The sequence below is a fragment of the Corvus brachyrhynchos genome, unplaced genomic scaffold (assembly GCF_000691975.1).
Source record: "Corvus brachyrhynchos isolate BGI_N302 unplaced genomic scaffold, ASM69197v1 scaffold3, whole genome shotgun sequence".
Lineage (NCBI taxonomy): Eukaryota > Metazoa > Chordata > Aves > Passeriformes > Corvidae > Corvus > Corvus brachyrhynchos.
This window is the reverse complement of record NW_008237619.1, coordinates 12,136,907-12,152,321: the sequence shown is the minus strand read 5'-3', so window position 1 is coordinate 12,152,321 and position 15,415 is coordinate 12,136,907. Positions and strand designations below refer to the sequence as shown.

At 38.7% G+C, this 15,415-nt stretch overlaps 1 protein-coding gene across 1 annotated transcript in view; it reads left to right on the top strand.

The window, feature by feature from the left end:
- SPAG17 (sperm associated antigen 17) overlaps positions 1 to 15,415 on the top strand; it is a 184,886-nt gene that overhangs the window by 165,807 nt on the left and 3,664 nt on the right. The window contains exons 31-46 of the mRNA XM_017731654.1: positions 393 to 569; positions 1,353 to 1,474; positions 1,650 to 1,780; positions 3,342 to 3,469; positions 3,855 to 4,028; positions 4,723 to 4,836; positions 6,245 to 6,290; positions 7,884 to 7,977; positions 8,417 to 8,470; positions 9,775 to 9,877; positions 10,518 to 10,614; positions 11,464 to 11,562; positions 11,692 to 11,843; positions 12,302 to 12,468; positions 13,335 to 13,395; positions 14,752 to 14,896. Of these exons, the coding sequence (XP_017587143.1) occupies positions 393 to 569; positions 1,353 to 1,474; positions 1,650 to 1,780; positions 3,342 to 3,469; positions 3,855 to 4,028; positions 4,723 to 4,836; positions 6,245 to 6,290; positions 7,884 to 7,977; positions 8,417 to 8,470; positions 9,775 to 9,877; positions 10,518 to 10,614; positions 11,464 to 11,562; positions 11,692 to 11,843; positions 12,302 to 12,468; positions 13,335 to 13,395; positions 14,752 to 14,896 (1,864 nt within the window). The remainder of the gene's footprint in view (positions 1 to 392; positions 570 to 1,352; positions 1,475 to 1,649; positions 1,781 to 3,341; positions 3,470 to 3,854; positions 4,029 to 4,722; positions 4,837 to 6,244; positions 6,291 to 7,883; positions 7,978 to 8,416; positions 8,471 to 9,774; positions 9,878 to 10,517; positions 10,615 to 11,463; positions 11,563 to 11,691; positions 11,844 to 12,301; positions 12,469 to 13,334; positions 13,396 to 14,751; positions 14,897 to 15,415) is intronic.

Here is a 15,415-nt window from a genome sequence, read left to right as displayed (position 1 = left end):
AGTTTGTGACAGTGACATTTTATCTTCATGTTCCAAGTTCTCTGCCATTAGCAGCTCTCACCTTGATTGCCTCCCTTATCTATAGGATTCACAAATCCTATTAGTCCATCTTTTTCATACTCTGCCGATGTTTAGATATTTACTCACAAATGTACAGTATATGTAAATCAGAGTCTTCAATTTCCTGAAGTTAAATATTACAGAGACTAAGGTCAGCCTACCTCTTGGACCTCACCTTCCTTCTTTCTCTCCCTTTGATTCCTGTTAACTAGATGATTCAGTATTAAATATCTGAAAGCTGTCCTTTTGATTTGTATCTGTTCTTCATTTTTGTGGTACATTTAAAGTTTTCACCTTTGAGGATTGAATCGCTTCCCTTTTTGCTGCCATAGGTTTCACCCAAAAAGGGAGGCTTTCTTTTCATTGATGAAGATTGCTCAGCAGTTTATACGCATGAAGTTTATGATTTCATCAGCAAGGAAGAAAAGAAACAAGCAGGGAGATACATTATGAAACACACTTCCAGCACTATTTGCGAGATGATGGATCCTGAAGGAAATATTTTCAAGGTAAAATGCATGGAAGAAGACAAGTTTCTGCATTCTAATTTTATCTTACAAACTTCTCTCAAAGTCAAATTGTAATATTTAAAGTAGCCAGAATCAGGTCTCTGATATCTTCTTGACTAAGTGATGGATATCCCTTTTTTTTAATATTTATCCGCTTTTAGAGAGACTGAAACAGAACACATGGTGTACAGTTTAGCTCACCTGTAAAGAACCCTTAATTAGCATGATTTGTACTATAGCAAAAAATCAGCTCTGCAAGTGAGGATTAAAAACTGGGTGTGTCAGATTCAGTTCATGGACTGTCCTTTCAGTCATGCTTATTTAAATTGTATCTTGAAAAAGGCATTATTATTCCTTTTTAGGTCATTGTTAGTTATCTTGTTTGAATATGTTAATGTCACATTAGTTAATAAGCACATAGTATTTTCAAGAAGGAAATAGGTATTCACTCAGTAGGTATACATCAATGTCTGTCTTGAGTATACAGTTACCTCCTTGGCCAGTTAGTGAGTAGTTTTGTGTAACAGTCCTTGGGCATTTATTAAATATCAGCATATGATATTAGTATTTATGATACAGCATGTCTTTCTAGAGATGTTTTGGATTTTTCCCTGTCTTTTCAGTTTTCTTCTTTATTTCTTTTTCCTGTGAGTTTCAGGTTGCTCAACATGAAATGTTTTTTCTGTCTCTCTCACTGGGCTAGGTCATATTAAAGTTCACCAGCAAGTTACTGTTTCAAAAGTATCTTTTAACTCAAGTAATTTCAAATAATTTCTACTATAGGTCATGGTTGATGGCAGCACAGATGTGTGCATTCCCAGCATTGGCTCTGGTGGCAAGGAGGAGGGAAGTTCAGCAGCAGATGAAGTTAACAAACTTATCACGTATGATGAGCATGCCCCCAGGTAAACTGCATTGCATTCATAGCTTAACACTTTCTTTTCTTCACAACACAGTATTTGTACAGGGTTTATAGACTTGTGCTCCATTTGTTCAGTACTCTGTATTTGCACATTTGATGCCACCATGTTGGAGTTCTGCTTTCTTGATACAGCCCCACGTGTGTGTTTGGCTGTGCAGGTTTTTCATCATCTCTGCAGATGGTTCTGGAACGGAGCTCCTGCGGAGGAAGGATGTACTCAAGTACATGGCTGAGGCCTGTAGTGATCCTGCCACTGCAGTCTTGCAGGACCCTGTACAAGAACAGACAGGTAGGAAACTTTTCTTTTCTGACAGACTACTAATAGAAAGAATTGCAAAGTTTCAAAACTGTTATTTGGACAGGAAATATTTTTACCCATGTAAACAAGCATTCACACTTCTGGCAGTGAAAGAAAGGAGTTTGGGGGAAAACTCTGGGAAGCAGAGAGTTAACTGAAGGACACTATTAAGGGATAAGTGAAGAAACAAATGGCATAGCTTTATCCACTTTCAGTCATACAAATGAAAGTGATAACCAAATAGATATATTCTCTGTGTTTATCATAAAAAAATTGAAGGTATCACAGTCTCCATTAAAGGTATAGCAATGAAGACAATGATGTCCTGATGTTGACCCTGTCTGTTGGAAAGAATACCTATTAAGAAGCTGAAAAAACATGACTGGAATAGCCAGTCCACCATTAGCCAATACCAACCACCTTGTAGTAGCAAGGCAAGAAGTTACATCCTGGAATGGTTGGTTGTTGTTGTAAAGTTAGTTGGAGATGCTGTGTTTCTATAAAATACACTGTGGTATAACAGGTAGATGCTAACAAAAAAAAAATCTTTTTTAAAGACAGGAAGGTAGGGCTCCCCTGGATATGAGGGGATGATAAGGGAAATTTGCTTCAAGCCATATAGTACTAAGACATATTTCTCATAGATTTATGTCATAAGCATATGGCGTAAAACAGCTTTCCCACTTACTACTCTTATAAGGTATTGCACATTCACAAAAATTCACACAAATGACTGGTTTCCCATTGGAGAAACCAAATAAAATAATTTTGCCATGGGAAAAAGAAAAAAAGAAGGGATGTGGAGGGAGCCAGAAAGATGCAGAAGGTGAAAAGATGAGAAAGATGGATAGCATACATACTCAGTGAAAATCCCAGTCAAGAAAATCTACTTACAACCAGCAGTCATCATAGTAGTAGATCTGATTTTCCTGACTTCCTGCTCCACCTTTCATAATACTGGCTCTATTTGCCTTGACAACAAGGTTTCACAAGGTTGTATCATTGTGACAAAGTACCTCAGTGTTGATATCCACTTTGAAGGTCACCTGTGGGGTAGATAATAGTAGATTAAGTAAGTTTTGGGTTGGGCTGGAAAAAATATTTTGAAGAACATTGAAATTTATGCAAACAATACAAATAAATCATCCCTAATGGAATCCATCCAGCGAAGTGTAAAATACAGTGAAGAATTATGCATGTTCTAAATATGTTGTACTACTGAGATTAGTATTCAGTAAACATGGGTCAATGCTCTGCTCTTCCTTGTTTGGGATATTCCCCACACTATACAACTGAGCTGTTAATTAAGAATCAAAGCAGGTAGCATAAGCAGTTTATTGTTAAAAATGGCCTGAGTAATCTGAATTTGTATAACTATTCCGTAATCAGCTCAGTGATCTGATATTATCTGTAGCCACAGATACATGGAGTTTTATCTGTTGGTAATAAGATTTTTATAGTTAGGTAAGTAGTTTTTTCTGTAGGTCTGAGACACTTTTCCATTATTCTTTTAATTTGAACTGATTCTTAGCAAAATGTGTCTTTGAACCAGGTATTTTAAGTATTACTGTTCTCTGCCCTATGGCTGAAACATCCCCCTGGGTAATGAAGAAAGAACCAGAGAGTATAGTTCCTCCATTTCTTCAGTCATGGACTCAGGAAGAATCTTCTCCTCCTGAGGTATAATCGTTTCAAAGCTGTCTTTTATGTTAAAGCAATAGATGTTTGTCTCTGTGGGGAAATGAAGCTCTAAACAATGTGAATGTTAAATTCAGTTTATTAAGTAGAGAGGGCAGGGGGTAGGCTATGTCAGGGATATGTGTGGTCCCCTTGGGGTTCTTTTTACACTTAGTGAGGGGATATAGCAATTTTAAGAGGAGTTTATTTTACCAGATGAAGATGTTTTGGAATAGATAAGTTGTTCCCAGGAATCTACTGGCTTTATTGTCTTTAGGACAGTATATGCTTTTCATCTGAGACGCATTGCCAATAGCTGCGGTTTTGGTTGGTTTTTTTTTTAATATAAGTAGCCTCTTGCTCTTTTTGTTTGCTCCTCTCTGTTCAGGGGGAGATCACAGGTCCCCCAGTTGGAACGTGTGTTTGGAAGGGTCTCTGCATCGGATCACCACACTTGCCAGCCTCCATGCGAAAATGTCCCAAAAAACTCCAAATCCGGAGGCTATTCCAGTACAAGCCACTCTGTGCTGAACGAAGAGAAAAGCTGCAGCTTTCCCTCAAGGTAGTACAACCACATTTATTCATTCTTCCAGTAAGCAATAGAGAACAGACAAGTAGACATAAAAATTATTCTTTAATCTGGATACTGATCTTTCAAAGGCAACACTATAAGAAAAGTTCCACACCAAAGCGGCAAGGGAAGTCTCTCCTTTGACCATCTATTGTTGATTTTTAGAGAAAGATGAATGCTATTTGTTAAATTGGGAAGGAAGAACTGAAATTATTAGCACTGACAAAACTGTTGTAATAATTGCATAAATGTCCAATGAAAATACCCTCATTGCTCATAAATCAATATCTAATTAATGGATTTTTTCCAGAATGAAGTATCTTAAATCTTTAGCCACACATCACTTTGTCAGAGCAAAATCAAGATCTAAAGAAAATATTATTCTTCCTTTCTTCCTCTCCTATACGATTAAAGAGATATAAACAAGTGAAAAAGAACTGGCACTGGAAACAGATTGTTTCTGAGAACCTGTCTTTTAGTAAAGTTCTGTACTGCATGTAGCTTTCTGGCAGAGTGGTGTGTTTAGAACCCTTTTTTCCATCCAACTGATTTAAAGAAGTATGGGAAAAGAAAAGTGTTCTTATCTGTAGCAGTTGGTATGATGTTATTGTAAATATCTATTTTAAGCCTACCTCTGCAAACAAAACATCTGCATCTTTCTTGTTCTTTGTCATTGTTCCACCAGGAATATATAGACAACATCTTAAAGCAGGAAGATGAGCTGGAAGAGATGAATGTGAAAGAACCAAGAACAGAAGAGGAAAAGGAGAGTGCTGCAAGTCTCCTTGAAATGACTACAGTGAGCAAAATAAAATTTTTAACTTCTTCTTTCAACAAAACCCTTGTATTGCATTGGAAGTGTGAGCCTTGAAACATTATCCATTAATAAAACAGCAAATGTCAGAGTAGCACAGTGCCAGTTCTGGTGTGGATTAATGGTAAAGCAGAGCCACGCTCACCTTCAGCTGGTCTGAATTCAGCTGGGCTCTGCTGCCACTTGGGGAAGCAATGCTCAAAACACTTCAAGAGTTTGGCTCTCCTGAATGATATGTTCCCAAACACACAGACCAAAATTACTTTCCAGTAATTTACTTTTTTTAATATCCCCCAACATCAGGGTGAAAATGTTTCCAGTCTGTTGTCATTGCACCTGGGAGATTTTTATTTCAACCACAGCCACCTCTATAGTAAGAATTTGAACCCTGCTTTTGGGATAATACAAAAACAGTCTGGAGGAATATTGTTATTTCTGCTTAGCAGCATTTATATATTTTTCTGGAAAATATAATCTGCAAATTTGCATGCATAAATAGAGCACGGAGAGAAAAAGGAGAGTAATAGGTAGTGGGAAAGGTGGGCAAATAGGAGAAGAGGGTCACAACTTTTCTGGAAAAAGGGACAAAGAAATGATCTGTCAGTAACTCCATCTGCCTCTATCCTCTAGGCAGACATTTATTTACTTTGATGAGACCCAGGTGCTGAATCTCACATGCTGCTCAGTCCCAGTGAACTCGTCTAGTGACTAATTATTATTGATTGTCCTGACTACCTTCAGCACATTTCCAGTCACAGATTTCACATTGGACAACTCTTTTCTGAGCAGCAGTCTCTCTGTGCACCTGCTGTGACCCAGGAATCAGTGTCACATTGCTCCCAAGTCTCCAATAGCTCTGTTACAATCCAGACTGCCTGGTCACAGGAACCGTGGTTTCCAGTTAATTGCGTGAGAGTCAGCATGAGAATAAAGGAAACACTTTAGTTTACAGTCTCTTATCCCTCATTCACTTTACTGTAAGCCAGCCACATGAGAGCTCCTCAGTACCAAAGCCTGCAAATTCCTGAACATATTTCCCATTTGACTTGTGACCATGAGTTTTAGATCTTGTTCAAATTCTTTGCAGAAGGATTTAAATTTGATTAGGAATTAGCTTAGTTGATCTACTAAGAAGTAACCACATAAAATACAAAGCTATCTGTGAGGTAGGTCATCAAGAAGGAAACAAATACCTGTTTAGAAAAGGGAAATTGTAATTCATTCCCTTTTTTCCCAGCTTATGTTTTCTAACACACTGAAATACCTGACAATGTGACTACAAGAATGGGGGTAACAAGATAGCACTTGTTTACAATATAAATCCCTTGAACAAGATGCTGTTGTTGTGAATTTTACTTCTCATGTAGTCACAGTTATTCCTTCTTCATTGCAGTCCTTCCCTGACTGGGAGAAGTCAACTGAAAATCTCTGTGATAGAGGTAATAAAAATTGAATACCTATATTTTTAAAATTTAAAATATCATCGTAAGTTTAAAAGCATTGTAATATTTTTTTTAAAGAGGGAATATAAAGGTGAATTCATCTATGTGCTTTGTACATGCTTCTGTGTGACTCTCACAGGTGATTAGAACTTGTTAGCATCAATGATCCAACACCTCTGAAAAACAATTCCTGGTTTTAGGCATGTGTATTTGACATTTTGACTCACATTTCCACATATAGTGAGTTTTCTTAGTTATAAGAACTATGAAAATACTTGGCTACTTCTATACAAGTAACAACTTTTCAGACAAGTTTTTCAAAGTAACTAAGTAAATCGTGGTTGTTTATTACATTTCAAAATCTAATCTCAAACCATCACGTGTTTTTGTTACGTTCACCTGCCTAAGGGAAAAGACGGAGCAATATATTTGCTTTCCCTCATGAATCTCTGTTAACATTGATTAATGTTTTCAATATGTACAAATAAAAATTAAGATGTCTGTTTCTTTTAAAAAGCCCCAAGTATTTTCCATAGAAAAATCCATAACATTCTATCCCATAATGATGCTAGTCTTTAAAGTGTTCTTTTCCTGCCCTTCCTACCTTGTGAAGAGTACTTCTACTTGCTAAAAAAGAGCATACTGTGCAAAGCAAACAGAAACTGCTGCAACAAATACTTGCTGAAGTTTCCTTTCAAATAGAGATGTGATTTTAATGTAGCATTACTAATGAAGAAGACAGTGGGAAAGAAAAGCTCTTTAAAATAGGTAAAAATAAAAAAAGCTGAAAAATAAAATCATATTTTATGGTGAAAAAGCTGACCAAAAAAAACCCCCCACATTTTGAAGTTTGAACTTTTGTAATTCCCAAAACACTAAGAGATATTGTCATAGTCTAATAGGGTCATACCTCTCAAATACTCACATCTCCTAAATTTTGCCACAGAAATTTGTTTTCAGCCAAGGAAATTTCTTCAGAGCCACAATTTAGCTTCAAGGCATAAAGTAAACAACACATTTTACAAAATATGCCAGAGGACAGGGCAACTCTTTAATAAAGTCCCAGAGCTGGTCACAATCTTTAACGTGGAAAGACTGGCATTTCTCCATTATACATACTGAACTAGTAGTTCCTTCCATGAGAACGTTGATTATGGCTGCTTCACAGCCTCAGTTAAGCACAACTTAAGCAAGTTGGATGTAATAAAAGCCCACACTTTTCCTCAGCTGTAGATAGAGACCTCAGAGCACTGCAGTCAGAAAGTGGCTGAATGACTTTTCCTATTCACAGGTATTTGTATCTTGAAAGAACATAAAGATATGTCAGGAAATACAGGGTGGGAAGTGTAAACTTAATCTGCTTCTTGTCCTTTCAATATTGAATAGAGTTTCTTACCTGAAAAAGTTCTGATCTTGATTTTTGGAATGAAGTTCTTTCTGTCTTTTGCCTCACGGTAACAAAGACTCTGTTAGGTTTCCATAGAGTGGCAGAAAGATGCATTAAAAACATATCCTTTGATGTCTTCTCTTCATAACACCTAGCACTGCTTAGCAGAGCACACCCACTCAGTAACACTCCTCACCTTGCAGCCCGTGTGAGTGAGCTGTATGAACAGGCAGTGTTCCAGAGTCACACAGAGAAGACAAGCATTACAAAAAGAGAGGACCAGCAGACGGGGCCAAGGTAGGACACAGCAGCGAGGACTGGTGCAAATGTAAATGACACAAAGGGCGAAACCAAGCACACAGGGAAGGCAATGTGCTTTATTGACTGTCTTCAAGGACTGGGACCTATGGCTCTAGATACATATGGCAATGTCTTACTTGTCCTGTGATTATTTTGTCCCTCTGTGCTTCTCTTTCCTTTTCTGAAAGATACTCCAAAGTTTGTTGGGAAAGGATTTCGGATGTTTCTTTGATTGAATGATCTAACAAAAATGCAGATATGAGCAAACAATTTTGTGCAAACCATACAAGTCCAAGTCAGGAGTCACCTGAGGTGTTTACATAACATAAAAAGCATTTTATTTCCAGGGCTATCTTGTAAATATTGTTGTATTTATAGAACACTGCTAGTTTTCTCATTTCCACTGCTCTTTCTTTTTTTCTTCCTGATGATTCAGTCCAGAAGGAGTAACACTAAAGTCCAAGTGGCAAAGCAAACTAGAACAGAACAGGTAATAATATTAGTAGGATCAAGTTATTTCATGAGCCAGCTTAGTCTACTTTCGTAAAGAATGTTATTGATTTCACCAGGTCTTGGGTGATGGTCCAATGGCTTGCCTGCAAATAATGGGGTGTTTTCTGCAACAGAAATGATAAATAAATGGTTTGAGTCTCTTTTATTTTCCCAAAACCTAACAGCATTACTGTTAATTTACACTAAGCAAAACAAGGCTGAAGTCAGAAGCTCTGTGTTTCATTTCTGGTTCTGCCACTAATGTGGAATGTACTGTATATTAATATTTTCAAATGCTGATGCTTTAGGTTAAAATTCAGGTATTCCACAAATAAAAGCTGATTTTTTCAAATAGAACCCCAGACACATCTGCCATTCAAAGCTTCTCTAGGTAAAACTGTCCCAGCTCTCTCAGCCTCTCCTCACATGAAAGGTCTCCCAAACCCTTAATCACCTTTGTGGCCCTTTGTGCACCAGACAGCTCAAAAATGGACACAGCACTCCACATGAGGCTTTGCATATTGCTTCTTAATTACTTTCTGACTTGCATGAAATAAAAAAGCCTTTTAGAGTTTCAGAGTTACATTTTAATATAGCATTTCACACTGTTTTGGATCCTATTTTAAAAATTACTTTAAATATATATATCTGAGCAGCCAGCACCCAAGAACATCATGTGCAATTCTGACTCTAAAACCAGTGTTAAAACTCTCAGTATGATTAAGAGTGATAGTTTCATAGCTGGTATTGGACCCTGCAAGTCAGTGAAACTCTAGTAGTGTAAAACTGGGCTAAATCAAGCTAAAAACATGACTGATCTTTACTCTGGTCATCCTTACCTTCAGAAGTTTCAACAGCTTCTTCTGTATCCACAGAGCCATCAAGTCTTTCTGTGATAAAATAAGGAAATTAGATGAGTTTTGCATTCAAAATTTTAGTAATGCATCTAGAATACCAGTTCTTAGCTTTCAGTGTTTGTTGGAAGGTTGGAAAGACACCAGTGGCAGTCCCAGAGGTATTCTATGAGATTCAGAGAAATGGAGCATGTTCTGAGGAGGAGCCCTTCATAGCAGGCAACTCACTGTCCATGTGCATTCTCATCAGACCAGTCAATTCTTAATCCACCCCTAAGAAAATTGCCAATTACAACAATATTACTCCATGTGATGAACAAGGGGAAAAAAATGCCACTTGCCTTTACCAGTTCCATTTCTTAATGCATAATACTGAAAACAGGATGAACTCAGTGATAATGCTTTTTTTCTTTATTTTCCTTACCTACAATGTCAAAAACACACTTAGGAGAGAACTGGATGAACAAAAGACAACATTTATGGCAATAAAAAACAAATTATTTGCTCCATACTTTGAATCTGAATTCAGCAAGGACTTTTTCCAAGAAAAGGTAATGCAGCTGAAAACTGGATGAGTTGTGTTAGGTCAGGTAATATCTCCCATACTCCCAAAGACAATTTTGGGTTTATATCTCAGCCTCTATTTATCTCAACAAACCACTACAGCAACAAAAGGACAGCTGTGGCAAAATTAATACAGGGGATTATATGCCCTTGTAAAGGAAATCCTATCTTGAAGATGGTATATGTTCACTGAGTACCAACTCTATAAAATTCCTTACATAAACTGTGGAGAGAGTCTGATTCAGAGCAAAGCTCAATCTCAGGTTTTTTAACTTACCCCTCAAACCCCTCTTTCTGCTTATTAGAAGGGGAAGAAGTAAAACTAACACTCCTAATTTAGAGGTGATCTTGTGGGCTTTCCTATTGCAATTGCACCTGGTAAATGCTCTAAGTGCATAAAGCTCTTAGAGGTTGTAGGTTGTACAACCTGTAGGTTGTAATCTGATGTAACTATGTATATCTCTTTTATAGTTACAACTTTGGTTCTGCTTATTTGTTTCCTTTGCACTCCTTTCTTTCTTTTTTTTCCTTTCTTTTTTTGCAGGGGGAGGAGGGTGTCTGCTGGTTATTTTTGCAAGGTGTTTGTTTAGCTGGGAAACCTAAGCCCTCTTTCTTACTTTTCTGTAGTATCCTGATTTGGAAACAATGTCTAAGGAACTTCCTCCACTACAAAAAGAAGAAAGTGTGACTTCCCCTCTAGAGATGATAAGAGAACCCAGTGGAGGTAATCTACTGTGTCTGGCACTGGGTTTGTATCTTCTTCAGGAGGAAGAAGCTCTTGTAGACATCACTGAATGTGGAAAAACCATCAGCTTTGGATGCTAAACTGAAGAACTGGGCTATGAATGAGGGGTGGATAGATGAAAAATGCTCAAGAAAAACTTAAATGGAATAAATAATAATTAGGGGTGGATGAGAAAGAACCGAGGACGCTGAGTTTAGAAAAAAACTAGTATGACTGTAGGGAATATATAGGAAATTTCATTCTGAAACTCAGTGATAAGAGGGAACTGGTGGAAAAGCAATATGGAATAGGAATCATGCAGGCTAAGGACAGATTAGAGAATATGGGAGGGAAGCAGTGAAAGAGTGATCATAATCTTAGTCTTGAGCTTTACAGAACTGAGAGGAATACTTCAGTTCCATTTGAAAAGCAGCCCTGACAAGTTACTGAAATCTTAAAGTGAGATTAAAAGTCATACACAGCAAAGATTGTTATCGGGAAAACAGTCCTCTGTGGGGCTTTACCAGATCCCCACTAATTACCATATTTCCTCATTTTCAATCGCCGTAAGACCTGTGTTGGATTGTCTTTTAGTCCTTTATGGCTTATAGTTCAGTTAGCCAGAGAACAAGAAATGACTAATCACACAATAGGCATTTTTGATCCCTGTCACCCAGTAGAGCAAAATGTCACATGCAGAATTTTCCCAGCCTCTCATGGTTATGTAGACAGCTTTCCGAGATTGTCTAAATTAAAGTGCCAAAGACTGTGATTTTGTTTCTCATGTTTATGAAAATGATGGTGATCATAAAAATCACTTGACTCAGTTTTCCATTATTTTCCCTTCAGCAGCTGAATTTCCTGATAGCACAAGTGATTCGTCACTTTCATCTGGCCTTCTGCTGCAGGATCCTTCCAAACAAAATGATGGTCCCAGCAGCACAACAGGTACATCTGCCTTCCAGACTGTAGTTGGAGCAGCTTGATACCTTTTTATAACTTTTGACACAATATTTGCAATACAAATTTAAATCCACCCGTCACTTTTTCATGCTTTTGGAAATCTTTCCCTTCCAGACCTAAACAAGGCTCCTATATCAGAAGAGACACCCTTTCAACGTAAAGTTCCAAGTCTGATGGTGGATGTTACAGGACAGACAAGAAAAGAGAAAGTAATATTACCATCATACCTTCAGGGGAAAAAACCAAACATTATACCAAATAAAAAGGTAAAAATAACCTCTTTCTTGACAATATTCATATCCTCTGAGTCATCTCTTTTCCATAAAATCTTCACCCTGGAGCAATACTGGAAGGTATTTTGAATCTGTTCACTGAAACATGGCTGTTGCAATTTATGTATGTTTATTGGTAATTCTGGAAGTACATTTCCTCTCAGCTGCTAGGACAAACTCATTCTGCATCAGGCACCTACATGAAAGCTCTGTTTCCAAAAGAGCAGAGCTTCCCCCGTTTTCCCTGAGACACTTTAATGGCTTAATACGTCTGAAAACTCAAACCAGTATAAATTTTCAGACAGTATTTAAAGTGCCACTTCAGTTTTTGCTCAGATTAGGATGTCTTTTTGTAATTCTTCAAGGTGAGTGGACAGAGGTCAAATGTAGGTTAAGTAACTCTGTACCTGACTTAAGGGCCACCAACTTTGTCTTGTGTTTTGTTTGCAAAGATAGAAGATCCCGTCGCAGGAAAGGTCAGCATATCTTCTCTTGCAACAAGACAGGATCTTACCAGCTTCCATCTCATCCCACCCAGAGTGACATTTGGAGTGCTAAAGGAAGGCTGCACCTATGCAACCACTGTAATCATGAAGAATGTTGGTGTGAACTTCTCAAGGTTTGTTTGAATTCTTAGTACCTGGTTTTTATCTCTCCAAATAGATCCTGACAAAAATCAAGCACAGTTTCTCATGACAGCCACCACTCCAGAGAAAGTGCAGGAATTCTGACTTACAGGTCTGCCAGAGCTTTCCATAAGATGGAGCCATATCCTAGGAATGCCTCTTCTACTGCCTTTCCTTTAACAGCTTCTGGTGCAAGGGCATGCTGGTAAACTGTTCTTCGGGAGGAATGAAATCCACAGGATCAGTTCCAGAGCAGTGCAAAAGTAAAGGTCATATCTGATCTAATGATCTTTAAAAATCTGAACAGCAGGAGGTGCATTCACAAAAGGACTGAATCTCAGAAGTGAAACAATCAGTAAGAAAAGAGGAAGCGAGACTTCTGCTTTAGTTGGTACCATTAAAGATTATTTGCATAAAATTCATACCAGTATCATGCCTTCTGCAATAGAGTCCTATCAAAGGACATTAAATAAATATTGTTATGGATTTTTGAGTGTGCAACACACAGGTGTTTGCCAAGAAGCTGTTTGTACTTCAACTTCCTTTGAATGTTCAGGTTGAAAAAGCAGATGTTTCACATTCTGTTGTAAGGACCAGGCAGTGTTAACAAGCTCTTTAAAGGCTTACTTTGGCCTAATCATCTGCTCCTTTGGGGTTTTTTTGTTAGAAACCTGAGGCTTGGCGAGAAGCCCAGGAATACTGCTGTGGTCCAACTTGTACATTATGATGGAAGGGATGAGCTAAGAAATTCTGCTGGCATTTACAAAAACAGAGGAAGAGCAGGCAGCCTGCTTCTTACATGTGACTTCTCCTGCATGCAACAGTTTCTGGCAAACTGATTCTCTTCTCTTTTTCACAGATTTCGGGTGAAGCAGCCGCCTCCATACACAGGACTGAGAGTGATGTACACACCAGGACCTGTAGGTTACACAGGAGAGCTTTTGGGTTTTTTTCTAGACTCAGCTACCCTCAGGCTAGCTAGCACTCCTGTCTGGGACACCAGCTGTCTGAGAATAGAGCTGCCAGGGTACACAGTTTTGTTTAAAGTTATTTGAAGTGATGCTGTCTTCCACCATCCCTCTGCCGCCTTCAGCTAAGCACCCCATGCACTCGAGTCTCAGCCTGTGCCAGAATGCAGAGGGATAAACATGTTAAGTTTAGTGAAAAGCAGCAGGTCAAGCAGTGAGGTTAAACAGAGCTTTTTCAAAGCAAACAGGATTGCTCTACCACTGCCTCAGTTTTCCCTTCTGCTCAGGGTGTTTGTTATATCTGCTCTGTCTTATGCCTAGACTTAACTTCCTGTCTTGACACCTTCAGGATTTGAACCTAGTAAGCTATTGCCTCAATCCTTTCTTCTCCTGTTTCCAACTGTTCTCCACCTTACATCTTTTATCTAGCAAAGCACCATAGCACATTAAATTATCCCATTAAGCAGGAAGCTTTCATGCTTTCTGCTTTTGTTCAGTCTCTCTTTTCACCTGCCTGTTTTATCTGAAGAAATAGTGCTGGCCAGTCTCCCCAGAGCATCCACGTAATACCAAGCAGTATCTTGCCAATGCATGGAATCAAGAAGCAATGACTTGTGCGGGGAGGCAGTGCCAGAGTGCAGGTCAAACCTCCTAGTCCAGAGCCTCAGCCACAACTCAGTACTTAAAATCATAGAATAGTTTAGGTTGGTAGGGATCTTTAAAGGTCCCAGTTGAGAGAGAAGGATGTTGTGGGGGACTGTGTCAAGGGCCTTACAGAAATCCAGCTAGAGGGCTGGAATAATTTCCATTCTCTTCTTTTCTCCACACATTTGTCCTTTTGTATCTCCCTACCTCTGTGTTCTTTTTAGAACAGAATAGAACATTTTCTTTCATTTGGAAGGGACCTACACTGGCCATCTAGTCCCACTGCCTGACCACTTCAGGGCTGCATGGTATTAAAGACACTGTCCAAATGCCTCTAACACTGACAGGCTTGGGGCATCAACCACCTCTCCTTTGGGTTCTCTCCCAGCTGTCCCAATTCCCCTTTTTCCTCTGGAACCTAAAAGGAAGTTTAAGGGGGGAAAATGCCAACACCTGGCAGTTTTCTTTCAAACTGCCAAGTGAAGAGACAATGTTTTGTACCGACCTTTCTAGCAAGACAGATACTGGGTAACTGGGCAATCCTGTGTGCTGGGCAGTGAGTCTTGCATCAAACACTGAAGAGCCACGTGCTCCCAGGACTGCTGGAGGGGACCATGTATGAAACTTGCACCTTACCTGTGAGTCATCCTCTGTCTCTCCTAGGTGGCAGCAGGCTTGCAGGTTGAACTGGAGATAGAGATTTTGGCCATGGTAATTGGAGGGAAGGACTCTGGTGATCTTGAAGAAGTTTCCCATGATATTGAAATATTAACAGAGACAGAAACTCTTCTCCTGCCTGTAAAAGCAAATATCCTTTGTTGTATTATTTCTTACACTCACTTTGTAGCATCGACCCTGGGGATCATCTTCCTGTCAGGAGCCTCAAACAGTTTCCAGTGCAGGCTGTCCTTTTCAGAAATACACAAATGGGTGTTTTCAAAAGCACAACAAATGAACAATTTAAGATTCTGATGCCAAAAGCATCAAAGTAACATGGTTTGAAAAGTGGGGAAAGGAAGAATGGCAACTCAGAAAGATGTGGCTTTCAAAAAACCAATTAAAATAATAGGAACTTTTTCCCACCACCCATCATGAAAATACTTTATTACATTTTCGAATCTATAGTAGTATCTGGTGATACAACGTCATGAGCAACAAAATGATGTATCATCCTGATCCTGAACAGGCAAATGGGACAATCCCTGCAGCAGCAAAGATACAAACAGAAGCATATTAATGCTGTCAGAAATGAGCCTGTGTGGGTTCAGTGGGCTTTTCAGTTGTTTAACTGAGGACAGCAGTGCAGCAAAGTCAATAGCTATTGTTC